This window comes from Daphnia pulex, chromosome 3 (assembly GCF_021134715.1).
Source record: "Daphnia pulex isolate KAP4 chromosome 3, ASM2113471v1".
NCBI classification, from domain to species: Eukaryota; Metazoa; Arthropoda; class Branchiopoda; order Diplostraca; family Daphniidae; genus Daphnia; species Daphnia pulex.
This window is the reverse complement of record NC_060019.1, coordinates 13,025,725-13,038,712: the sequence shown is the minus strand read 5'-3', so window position 1 is coordinate 13,038,712 and position 12,988 is coordinate 13,025,725. Positions and strand designations below refer to the sequence as shown.

Sequence of the window (12,988 nt, the reverse complement as noted above, 5' to 3'; positions counted from 1 at the left end):
GTAAATGACCAAAAACGGGGTTTGAACTAGTTGGCCACCAAAGCATGTAGGCCATTAATTACAAGAAAAAATGTGCAACCAGCAGTCGTCGTGTAATAATGATAATGATTTTTGCCTCCGTTTCTCATGCTTCGAATTCCTTTCCGTCAATTATTTATTGGGTCGAGAGTTTAGGTCAACAGGTACAGAGAACACGCATCTAATAAACACGTCTAGATGTCAATGTTCCCGATAACCTTTCACGCTAGTTTTTCATTCACGGGATTTTCTTTCACAAAAAAGATCGATCGACCATCATTTCTTCGAGGGCCTCATTAATTGACTGGTGTTTACTTTTTTTTGCAGCTGATTAAGATTGACTGTTAACTTGTTGTCGGTCTTTCCGTTTCAATCAAACGTCGACAACCCTTTGACTGCCTGGGAGATGAAAGTGAAGTTTCACAATAGTCACCGATATCTTTTTAGAGTGGAAGATCATTTATTTCTTTTCCTTTCGTTCCGCAGACAAACAATACACGACAGACTATGGCACGCTGCAATCTAATTAGATTCCATCTATAAGAAAGAAAAGTGGAAGAATAGAATTGCAATCAAGAGCGTGAAGAAGAGAAAGAAGAAGAGACAGCCCAAAAGGAAGATTAAGATTAGATCTGGACGTGGCCACAGTTCAGACACACACACGCACTCAAAACGTTTACACATTCGGGAGGTAAAAGGAAAAAAAATCTATAAAATAGAAAAATACCGACGCGCTGAACCCATCAATCAACGTAACAATTATAACGTAATAAAAAAAAAGGAAGCCAAAGGAAAAAAATGAGAAAAGTCAAATTGGAAAAAGACTCAATTTCCATATCATCCAGCCGACATCTTCACCACTCTTTTTTTTTTCTTCTTTTAAACATAGGTATAAAAAAAAAGGATATCAAGAGAAACGAAATCGGAGATATGCACTGGTTCCAGTAATTGAAAAAAAAAAAGGGGGGTCGTACCGTCTCCCGCCGGATCTCGACAATTTACGAACAACAATTTGGGGACGCAAAAAAATAGATAGGAATCGAATGATTGGTGAGAGCGAATGACGACACGAAACAACAAATAACGATTTACTCTAAGGCCAATTTGTCTGATGTTACTCTTTCTCGCCCGTTTTCAGTAACCAGAAAGTCCGCAGCATTTCCTGGATCAGCTGAGGATCGATGGACGGATGAGCCGTGTAACGGACGGCCCGTAAGTCGCTCGACCGGCTAACGACTCCAAACTCGCCGATGATGTAACCGTCGTGGGTCTTCTCCTCCACTAGGTAACGATGAGCCTCTTGATCGAACCCGCCATGGTCCAACTGGCCCATGTTCAATCCCGTTTCCTGTTCTTCGTTGCAGTCGGCCCCGAAACAGTCGTCACCTGTCGACAAAACTCCCAGTTCCTGTTTGGAGGAACTACCAGCATCTAGCGGCGAGTTGTCCAGGTTCTTGATGGGTTCGCCCTCCACATCCAGCGGAATTTGGGCCGTCGCCGGCTTGCCGCTTGCCGAATGTTTGGTGAACGGATTGGTTTCCGTCGAGCTGACTGCTGCTGCCGATGTCGAAAGCGTTTCCGGATGGACAGTCGCCTCGGTGAGTGCCGCCTGACCTTCTGTTTTGTCGTGAGTTTGCTGGGATGTTTCGTGATCGATTTCCGGAGTTGCGTCATTCGTCTCACGTGCCGCTGCATCCTTGATCTGCGCTGGCACGTCGTTTGTCTCTTGCATCGCCGAATCCACTTGAGGAATTGTTGGTCGTGTCGTTGTTGTCGATTGGACGGCTTCCGTTTCAGTAGTCACCGAAATGGTTGCGTCGCTTACCGGCGGATGAACGGTCGTTGTCGTGAAGGTTGTTGTCGTTGTTGTTGTCGAAACCATTTCTTCTGGTTTGCTGGTGGTGGTGGTGGTAGCCATTTCTTCTTCGTGAGTGCTAGCGGTCGACGTCGTCATCACCTTGTCCCGCAGACCCAGAACGAGCAACCGCTCGTTATTAGATAGCCGGAAGGATTCGACTGTTTTTCTTGTGTCTGGGGGAACAATTTCCAAAAAAATCAAATAAATTAAACCGGTCTTGTAACTAACTCATTTTGGTTCTCTGTAGGAGAACTAGGAGAACTGTAATATGCAACGACTATTTCACCTTTGCTGGTTCCGTATAGCCATTGGGGTGAAGGCTCCATATGGGTATCTGCAGGCGTGTCACCTCCTCCATGGCCATGCTGGCCATGGACATGTCCTGATTGTCGGTTCTTGAAGAAACTTTCCTTTCGCAGAGCTGCAGCCGTTTTGGAATTGACTCGCTGGGCATTGGACAAAGTCGACAAGCTGCCAAAACCCACGATCTTACGTCCAGGGCGCGATCCTGTTGCTGTTGCAGTTGCTGGAGGACCGGCCTTGTCACGCCCCGTAGTCGAAACGGGCAAACTGCTGGCCATTCGGGTTGTGCTCTGCTGGAGTCTCTGCACAGCCGGAGAACCGGTTACGGCTCGGCGGAGGGCCGTTCCAACACTATCCCTGGATCTCAAACGGCCCGTTTGGCCGCCGAAGCTCCCGTGTGTCTGCGGCTCCATCGTCATCCTCCGGCCGAAGAGATCGTCCTCGGACGGAGCGACGCTGGGCGTCGGCATCGAAGTAGATGACGTCCCTTCTGCTTGCGGTCCCACCGGAAACTCTTGACTGGCAAGAGGCGCCACGGTAGGATGCTCCTGGTGAGATCCTTTGGACTCTTCTGTCCTTAGCGATTGCGGATGGAGGCGGATCTCGACCGTTTGCGAAGGCGACCAGACGGCTGTCGGTTCGTCGTGGTCGGTGACGGCGTTGAACGGCTCCTCTGTCGTCGTGATTGTTGCAGGGCCTTTGTTGTTGTTGTTGTTGTCGTGGCTGGCGTCGGCCACTATCTCCTCCTTGGTGATCGATTCTGGCGCCAGCCAAGTCGTCGCCGCTGCCGCCTCTTCTGTTGTGATGTCGTGAGTCCATTCCGTCGTCTCCGTTTCCTCCACGCCGGCAATCGGCATCAGCCGCACGCTGGAAACGATGACGAGAAGGCAAAACTGTGCAACGAAAAATTGACATGATTATTAATTGGCCCCAACCAACAACCATCGTGAAATATTGTAACATTATTCGAAGAGGAGAAGAACAGGTGCTGGGCGAACGCTAACCGGACTTTGTGGCCAACGCCCTGACGGTCCGCTAATTGGTCAGCATCTTTTGCAATGAGAAACGGGAGTAAGGCAACGCCTATCCTTTTACGTCAAGAAATGGCCTATTGAACACCGCGAGTCCTTTTGCAACAACAAAGTCGTGATCTACATAGGATTGTCCGTTTTCTTGTACCGGATCCATTGATGGAATTTCGAGGGCGACCGTCTAAAACTTTCGACACGGTCAAGTTTAAGGTTTTCCCTTTTTTCCCTTTCAACCGGTCAATGACTTGACTCTGCAACCTTTTCTAAAAAAACGAAATTACCAGTGAAAAAGACAAATCCAAATCTCCAACGTGAACGAGAAACTCGACTCTAGAAAGAAAAAAGAAAGAAAGAAAAAGACCCCGGAGCAGTTGAGAATCCCGTAATCAGAGCGGCGAATCGGCTTCACGATTTTCAAGGACTCGACAAAGTCGGCGACATTCCAAATCCCAGCAAAGATGAGGGTGAAAATCAACGATTGATATCTGCTGACTGGTGACCAGCCCGTTTGTTTGGTCCAGCTTTTTCCCTACCAACTGGCCGACAGAACCAAACTTGGCGTTGGCAAAATTCAAGTCGATTTCGGTTGATATTTGTTCCTTTTTTGAACAACTTCAACATTTTTTTTTCAATTCTATGCGCCTCTACCGAATAAGGCACAGCCCCTACCGGCGTTGAAGGAAGCCAGACATGAAAGAGAGCTGCACAACTATAAAAGGAAGAATATCTACGGTGGGGCTAACAACTAGATCGCCTGGAGAAGAACTCTTGTCGCAATCAATCCTGACTTAATAGACCCCACAACTAAGAATAAAACAAAATGGAAATTTGGCATTTTTCTCTTTCGGAACGTTATACGAGTCTTTTGACGACATGACTAGCTAATGCCGATGATTGCTGAACTGCGAGCTAATGTATACATCATGCTGTACATTTCATTGCGTCAGTGACTTTTGGTGTCTGGGAGTCAGGCCAACAACATAGCCAAAAAGAAATAACATTTTGGCTTTTTAACGACATGCAAGACGACAGAGACTCGAAACAACTCTACTACTACTACTACTGGTTGGAAATGTATAATTATTTCATTTTGTACATGTTCACTAGGTAGTAGCTGGTCGGGGGCCACTCGACTCGATTGAAATCATTCTAAATATGGAGTATGCTGCGTGCGTTGTCTCCACAGTGTTGGAGAGGAGAAAACAGGTTAAGTTTGTAGTTTCCTTTTTTCTTCTTCATTTCGTGAGTTGCAGAGTGAATCTAAAAGAGACAAGGGCAAAAGAAAGAAACCGTGCGGAACGCTTGAATTCCATCAGCCTCTCCTCCCTAGCGATCTGCTATTGGCATTGTGTAGTAGCTTCCAGCCTTCCCTGAGCTCATTAAGAATCGCAATGGCGTGACCATCGTGTGACTAAAAAGCCCAGTTGACAGTTGCACTGAGACAAGACAATGGATGAGGTCGTCACGGGGTTCTTTTTTTTTTTTAAATACAAGAGAGACTCTGGTGGTGTTTCCTGGTCTCTTTTGTAATCCTATATTCTCCTCAACTTTTTGATATACCCTTCTCTCAAGCCTCACCATTCCGATTTTGGGTGGAGTCGTGATGGAGGATAGAGCTAGAACCTTCTCTCTTTCCCCTCTCTTTTCCCTCGTGTCTATTCCCTCCTTCTTACCTTTTCTTTCTTTAAAACATTTTTTTTTTCGTTTCTTTTATCTAAAACAAGGCGTTTCCCCGACCTTGCCCCGGGACGTTTTCCTTTCGTTCGGGAATAGTATTAAAGCACAAATAAATTCATAAAATTATTCTACCGTGCATCGGTTCGTTTCAATTCTCGTCTTTTTATTTTTGCGCATTTTTCAGACGGTGGTGGAGTTTCTTTGCAAGGGGGTGGTCTGTCTTGGACGACAACAATTCATTTACATCCCGCACATGCAAAATGATCGGCTGGAAACGCACCGCGGCATTCCTTGAAATGCCCCGAACGAACAAAACAAAAAGAAACAAGGACCAATGAGATAAGCCACAAAAGAAGAAAGGAAATACCCAAAAAAAACAACGAATACATTGCAGCGCAACAAAAAAAGAAGGAAGACAAACCCCCAGCAAAGGCGAGCGGTGAATTGCTGTTGGTGCAATTGCCCCATTACGCAATTATTGGAAATGGTAAGTGTCTGGCTATCGAATTACTCGGGCGTCCTTCATTTTCTATCTCGGCCGACAACACAAATATGTCCCGTCTTACCACTTTTCGCCAGTGGGAAAGAAGAAACAAAAAATAAGTCAACAACTTTGACCGTCAAGTCGAAGAACATGAATTTTGGCCATCCCATCTTTTTTTCCCCATTTTATTATTCCAAATATCTCGTAATTTTCACAACGCCTCAACTCCCGCACCCGTTTCGGAGCTTACTGGTCCGGTCCTGCTTACAATATTGGCATACTAATGAATTCCTCTTGTTCTTGTCCATCTTCTTTTTTTCAGCTATGGCCGCTGTTGGCTCAAAATCGCTAAACAAACGCCATCCTTTCATTCATTTTGATCCCGCATCATTGGATTCCACGTGGAGTCAAGGTAAGACAAAGATAAAGATCTTTTTCTTCGATTCCCTTTTCTTCTCTTCTTCGTGTCGTCTAACAAATGCAGCGGGGTCTACCCTTCAGTGTGTGTTCAGTGTAGATCACGTGATTGGCATCTGGCGACTGATATAACCGGTTCTCTTCTATTCCTCTCTCTCTCTCCCACGTATTAGCCAGTCGCCCCTTTTATTGGTGCGCTCTGAAATTCTGTTCCAAGCGCTAATCATCAAGGTCTTTTGGGAGCACAGCACTCGACACCGACCCACCGCTGACTGATTGTAATTGTTGCTGCCATAGCGTAATGGCGAGACAAACTTTTTGGGTTGGTCAATAATTGTTCACGCGGCGCACTCACTGTGGAGCTATTACTGTTTTCCACCGACAATTTGAGAATTGAGTTATACCTTGAATCCCGCACCGGGGCGGTGACCATTTATCGTTCGAGCGCGTAGAACGGTAGAAGCGAGTCTGAGATAAATTTTCCTTTTTTCTTTTTGGTTGTTGCTGGTAGATGAATCCCAGATGGAGAGAGAATGGAAAGAAAATCGGCAAAGTGCGGCCATTAAGAGCCGACCGAGCCGCAATAAAAAGTTAATTACTGTTTGAAGAGGTTCTGCAATGAGCACGGAGCCGAAATGTATATCGTGTCGAGTGAGCCAGATTTCTTTTCTCGCTTCCCCGCAGTTTTATTTTTCTGTTTCTTTTTTGTGTGTTCTCGGTCGGGTGGTAATTTGAAGACGAGACCTTCATCCATCATTGTTTTTCGTGTGTTGCGGTGGTGGTGTCGGTTCCTATCCGTTCGCGACACAGCCCAGCACACGAACCAACGGCCAACGCGGTAGGCAAGGTCGTCCTAGTGCGTTCTTCTTCTTCTTCTAGCTGATACATGTGTGCTATCGTCTCCCTTATCGTCCCTGCGCATTGCTTCGCTTTTTTTCTTATTTTTATTTTTACCATTTGCCAAAATGGATTTTCTTTTTCTTTATTCAGGGCGTTTTGTGTTTGGGCGGTGGGTTGGGAATTTTCTCATTTCTCAACTGGGAAGAATTCGGCCGGCGCCAAGTCGCGTCGGGAGTCAGCCCTGGATATTCCCCCTTTTTTTTTAAATCCAGCCCGTGATTAAATAAGAGAGCAGCACACATCTTTCTCGAATGTGTTTGGATGCTGATGAGATGGCGACGATTCAAAAAGGGACAAAATAGAAAGGGAAAACTGGGAAGCTTTAAATCCCCCCCGACGAGATTTTCTAGTTAAATGAAACATCAAAGAAGTAGAAAGGAAGAAGTGCTATAGAAAAGGAAACAGGGTTAAAAACTCGAAGAGAAAAAGTAGTGCCAGACCATCATCGCGGGAGATAAAAAAAAGACTCTCTCATCAACACACACAGCCAGCCAAGCTCAAGCACAACTAAACCATCACCGAAAACACTCTCTCTCTTTCGTTCTCTCTTGTGTCTTTTTATGTAAAAGTGGCTCTCGCTCTCAGACACGAACGACTGTCGCCAACCATCGTCTCTCTTTCAATATGACTTGACTTTTGTGTGAGTGTTGGTGTGTGTTTTGGCCCAGGCTGTCTCTCTTTATAATCAGGAATCAAAAAGGGATAAAGAACAAGTCAAGGGGTTGTGTGTGTGTGTGATGTCTTGTGTCCAGCAGGGCGCGACGGCTGGGCACCGCGCTCCAAACCGACCAGCCACGTCCATCACATTCGACAGCCACAAACAAAAATCCAGAAATAACAAAAAGTATTTTAAAGGGAAAACAGAAAAAAAAAGACTTGGGGATTTAGGAATAGCTGTCCAGTGAGGTTATAGTTATCAGGTAAATACGTATAGATGTGTAGATAGAATTTGGTGTTTCTTTTTTTGAAAAATAGAAGAGTGAAATCTCAACGATGAGCAATTTAAAGCATTTGAAATGTGATGTACGCCGACCTTGAAGGTGGCAACAGGTAAACTTGGAATCAACATTCTCTCTCATTCCTCTTTTTTCTCTATCTCTCTCTCAAACGGAGAGAGAGATGACATGGTAACACTGGTCAATCGGAGAGGATAAAGGGGGGGTCGCCAACCTCACGTTTCCATTCCGTCCACGGGGAGGATTGTTCAACAACAAAACAAGTGGCTCATCGCTGCTCCGAAATTGCTGGTAATCCCCCGAAGGGTCCTCTCTCTCTCTCTTAGCTCTCCTTAGTGTAATATCTCTCTCCTTTTCTTCTTCCAAGTTTTTTGGCAATCATATAATGTTGTGTTTTGTATCTTTTCTTTTCTCTGGGCTGAGGGTTTTCTCGGAGAGGACTATAGCACAATAACTAATCTCTCTCCCTGCCATTCTAAATAGTCAATTGGCTACAAGGTGCGCACTTTTGTTCTCTGTATAGACTTGAACGTGTTACACAGCACGTACTGACCCAACACAATAACTTTAGAGCTTATTAAATTCCCCATATTTGTTTTGCGACTTTCCCAATTAGCCACGAGAGCAGCAAGGGCTTATCAAGTGGCCAGCAACAATGGCCACGAAAAATCCAAACGAGAGGGGCGAGATATAAGAAAGAAAAAGAATTCAAGTCTTACCGTAATTTGCAGGTAGATCATGTTGAATAGGTCTCTTTGGAATGTTCTCTTGAATGTTATCTCTTAATCTCTCGTTTTCTTCGATTTATCCACAAAATGTTCTGGAACAAGTTCTAGTGGTGCTGGACAGTGCAGGATAGTGTGATTAGATATTATGGATGGTTGGTGCTGGTGCTTCTTATTTCTTTTTCTTGCTAATACAATTCGGCTGAATGAGGCGATAATGAGGGGGGTATTCGATTGTAGGTTGGGTATCAGCTGTAGTATAGAAGTAGTCGCTATTAATCCAAAGTTGGTCTGCCTGATTCGACGAATTCGATTCGATACATTTCTTGTTCACTGCAAAGGATACGGGAAGATAAAGTAGTCAGTCAAAATGTACATTTAGATAAAGGGAAAAAAACCGGAATGATTTCATCAAATGCAAACATTGGTGCAACTCGCTTAGTCGATAGATAGATAACCTTTAAAGTAGACTGCACAAAATGTGACTGTAAAACCCTTCGATGGTTTTATTCTAGTTTTTGTTTTCTTTTTTGGTGCCTTTCTGAGCTTGTCTGACTGGTACCATCGGGCGATTACGTCTGCCATTTTCCAACTGCTCAAGGACTCGCGCAATTGAAAGAGCTATTCATGAAACTATCAGTGAACGTTTTTGATTACCAGGCGATTCGCCCCGTAAATCGTCATTATCTTCTCTTTTTATCCCGCTGACGAGTCCGTCCAATTGTTAAATGCCTTGCCCTTGAAATATTTGCACTAAAATGTAAACGCTCTTTCACTTCATTTCAAACGAGATGGCAACAGTTCACGAATAATCTCCGTGATAAAAGCACCACCACAACGCGATCAAAAACAATAATCCCGTCATTCGTCGAACGGAAAATGGTGAAATAGAGCGAATAATAATAATACAAATTTGCAATCGAGAGGCGAAAGAAATTTAGACGACAGCCTAAAAGACAAGAGGTGCACAGCAATAATGGTGGAATGAATGTCTTCTTACCTGTTAAACGTAAACGACAACACAAAAGACAGGCGTTGCGGGGCGAGCGCGCTCCGGCGAACGGTAGCTCTCTGGTTGGGACTTGGCGATCGAGTGGCTGATGACTTTCGAGTCACCTGTGGATTATTTCGCTTCCTGCTGTTTTTTTTCTCTCTCTCTCTTTCCTTGTGTGTGTTTTGTTGTTTCTTCTTCTTGACTAACTCCCTCCTCTCCTCACTCCACCCTTTCTCTCTCCTCCACCCACCCCACCCCACTCCTCCATCCCGTATAGCCTATACTCTAGTATACTCTGCGTATACTATATATACGATGGGATAGTCGAAAAAGATGGAGGAAGTGTTTCTCTCTCTCTCTCTAGTGCCCCTCCCAGTTAGCCACGTAATACCAGCCTCCTCCGCCAGGCTGTATATGCACGCTTTGCTCTGTGTTGTGTGTTGTAGCAAGGCCCAGAAAGACCGCGACTGTCGACAGAAAATGAAACTTGAAATGTAGGAAAAAGACAGGGCCATATTAGTGAGAGGAATTATAAGAAGGCCATATAACAAGTCCAAGTACTGCTGCTGTACTCAACACCCCTTCAGTCCCTCTCTCTTTTCTCTGACTCGAGCAACATTTGTTGCTCTATTCTAGTTATTTTTTCTTGTTCTTGTTTGGCTCCACTTTTGTTTCCTTCCTTTCCATATCTCGGATTTTTTGTTGTTGTTGGAATTCATATTCCAAAATTCCTCGTTTATCATGTGGCAGAGAAAAATGGACGCTAAATGATGCCTGTGAAATAGCGAGCTAGACGAATTCGCTCAAAGTCGACGCATAAAATATGGGCGGTGTCCCGCCATGTTTAAGTGCACAGCGACTCATGTAAGCATTAAGCAGCCATATAGTCCACTTAACCAACAGCCAAAGATCCTCGAGTCTGCAGGGGCCGGGGTCTCCAAGTCTCACGGGCGATGCAGAAAAAATACTTGGAAAAATGACAAACTTTATAAAAGCTTTTCAAACGATAATTTTTTTTTTTAGCCCAAAAGAAAAAACTTGCGGTCCCTCACTTTTTGGACAGGTGAAAAAAAGAAAAAAAAAGCGGGCTACATGTTAAATGCCAAAAGTGATCCAACAGATATTGCCGGTGTACGTAATATTGCTTGCATTTGAAGCGATATTCATCAGGCTCTCCACTCGAAAGACACGTGATTCGTATTCCCTCTTTTTCTTTTCTTTCTCACTTTTCAATGCCCGCATATAAAAATAGTCGTCGGGTAGGAGACAGACTGACGGCCACCAAGGTTCTGGGTGGACTGGACATATTCGGACTTCTCAGAATCCACAGCAGTCCAGTTCGATCTAGGAAATGGACGGCTTGTCGTCGATCACCTAGCGCTCGTCATCGATTTATATTCGTCCATCTTACAAAGATTGATAGTTTTCCACTGGCTGTACACCGGCGATCATCTTGTGTACTTCCATAAACATTGTCCCCAAATTGTTATGGGTAGTTACTTGGTGCTCGAAGATCGACATAGAGACACGAATACGTACGACGATTTCTGTTTGGCTGTTTGCTTTAAAGTTTCAACAAAACTTCGCCCGACTTTATAGCTGTAGCAACTGGTTATTCATATGTTTAGGCCTTATAAGGACATAATTAAAATGGAAATGCACTATGGAATGACCAAGTATGAGCACAGGGTATAATAAAGAAGTAGCAGGGGTACTTAAAAAAGGGCAAAAAAGAAACAGCCCCGTCTGCGGGACAGGCCAACTGACCAAGGGTTTTACCGTCGCCCAAATCATTTCCTCAACGTCACGAAATTTCATTCCATAAAAATCCAGAGTCGACAACAAAGGATTTGTCGTGAGCACGACAAGTTGTAGCTGCCATTTGTTTTTTGAATAAAACGCCAAAGAAGAAATAATTCCGTGTTGAATGAAAGTGTTGCGTCAAATGATGTCACCGTCACTGAAACCCAAATTCAAGGCCTGTAATTCTGTTCTTTTTTTTCAGAGGGACCATTTGAAAAGTTATGTTAGCTACTTGGCGATTGTGTTTTAACACAGTAGTGCTCCCAGTAATCTTTGCTGTGCGCTCCTTTATATTATGCTTACACATTTTCTTGAAGGCCAGAAGACTCTCAAAAGCGCACTCTGTCTAGAATGTACTCATTCTGGATAGAGAAATGAAAACAGGAGCTTTCCCATTTCAAGATCTGTTGTCATAAGGCGTCAGTATTTCTCGATGAAAGGAAAAACAAATTAACTCGCTGTCAAGGTAATTGGAACTTTTTTTTTGTATTATCATTATTTTGGCACACAGGGGTCCCAAGGCGAATAGCATTCATTTCATTAAGGAAGGAAAAACGGTAAATTCGATGGTTCCGTGCTATAGGTGCCTATAGGCTACGCAGAATTCTACATTGTGCAGATGCGGTAGCTTATCGATAAGGAACTGAACCGAAACATTTCGTGACAATTTCCGAAGGCATTTCCTATCTGATCGGGATTCTCTGATGCCGTGTCCCATATAGACTGACGTATTATTAGTATACGTCCTTGAGGCAGTTTTCATTTTTCTGACGTTCTTATCTCTTCAACGTGAAAGCATTTGTCGAGTTCCAACGTCCAACGTAACGACGCTGACCGACGTCCTCATGTCATTACTCCATTGTCATTTTGTAATCGGTATAGCCAGTTTGTCCTTGCATTGTTATTGCGAATTTCGAATGTCAATCACGTTTTTCTGCCATGTGTTGTGTATGGCAGATATATATAATGTAGGGTAAACTCTCGCGTGACCCAACTTGGTTCGTGCTGGGTGGAGTCTTCTCTCTTTTTGGTCTAACGTCAAACCGAATCTTTGTTGACCCTCAAATTGATTTTTGTGATTTTCTTTTTTAGATTCTCATTTCTCAAGACTTCGTCTCAAATGACACAAGGAAATGGCAAAAAAAAAAAAAAACCAACAAGAAGACACCCAACAAGTCAAAAGTAACAAAACGGGGATCCCGCTGGCCTCTGTTGCGAAGCGACCGCGCCCTGCGAGCATCTTTGCCGGAGGGAAACGCGAAAAAGAAGAGACAAGTCACATGAGAAGAGCAACAACACAGGGCAAGGCAACGCAGCCATCAACTCCTCCTGCTGCTGATGGTGGTGGTGTGGCGGATGTTATAGCCTTGCCGTTGTCTTCAGTTCAAGGTAAGGAAGTCATTTTCGGATCAATCTCTTTTCCTTTAGCTTTTCCCTTGTTTGTTTTTCTCAATCGACTCTAGTCCCTTTTGTACATCCGCATTGTTTCCCCCATGTGAATGATAATGGATGTAGTTTCCTACTTCCGGAAATCATTCGCCGATAAAGAATCTGAGAACTCATTCCCAGCAGCACTCCAGCACTGAAATATGAGGCCATGAAAGACGTTTATGCGTTTTGGAATGTAACATTTTCGTTTTGTTGCTCGTAGTTACAACGCACCTGCCCCCCCCCCCCTCCCTCCGCGTGTGGTGGTGGTCCGTTATACATTTCCAGCCAAAAGGATTTGTTTTATCGCCGCAATTTGGTCAGTCAAATTTTTTCGGAAGTGTCCCTGTACACTACACACTCTATAATATCGTGACTTTCAAAATTCGATTGC

The 12,988-nt window shown here is 44.3% G+C and overlaps 1 protein-coding gene and 1 long non-coding RNA gene across 2 annotated transcripts; one reads left to right on the top strand and one right to left on the bottom strand.

The window, feature by feature from the left end:
- Positions 1-458: 458 nt before the first annotated feature.
- On the bottom strand, positions 459-9,525 carry LOC124191391 (mucin-5AC-like). Its single transcript, XM_046584585.1, has 4 exons — positions 9,370-9,525; positions 8,364-8,702; positions 2,163-3,072; positions 459-2,049 (listed from the first exon to the last, which is right to left on the bottom strand). Exons 2-4 carry the CDS (start codon positions 8,382-8,384, stop codon positions 1,133-1,135), a joined length of 1,848 nt encoding a protein of 615 aa, XP_046440541.1. The 5' UTR covers positions 8,385-8,702; positions 9,370-9,525; the 3' UTR covers positions 459-1,132.
- On the top strand, positions 4,207-12,732 carry LOC124191395. Its single transcript, XR_006873399.1, has 4 exons — positions 4,207-4,416; positions 5,072-5,374; positions 5,694-5,783; positions 12,259-12,732. It is a non-coding gene; the product is annotated as an uncharacterized LOC124191395 (long non-coding RNA).
- The last annotated feature ends 256 nt before the right edge of the window (positions 12,733-12,988 follow it).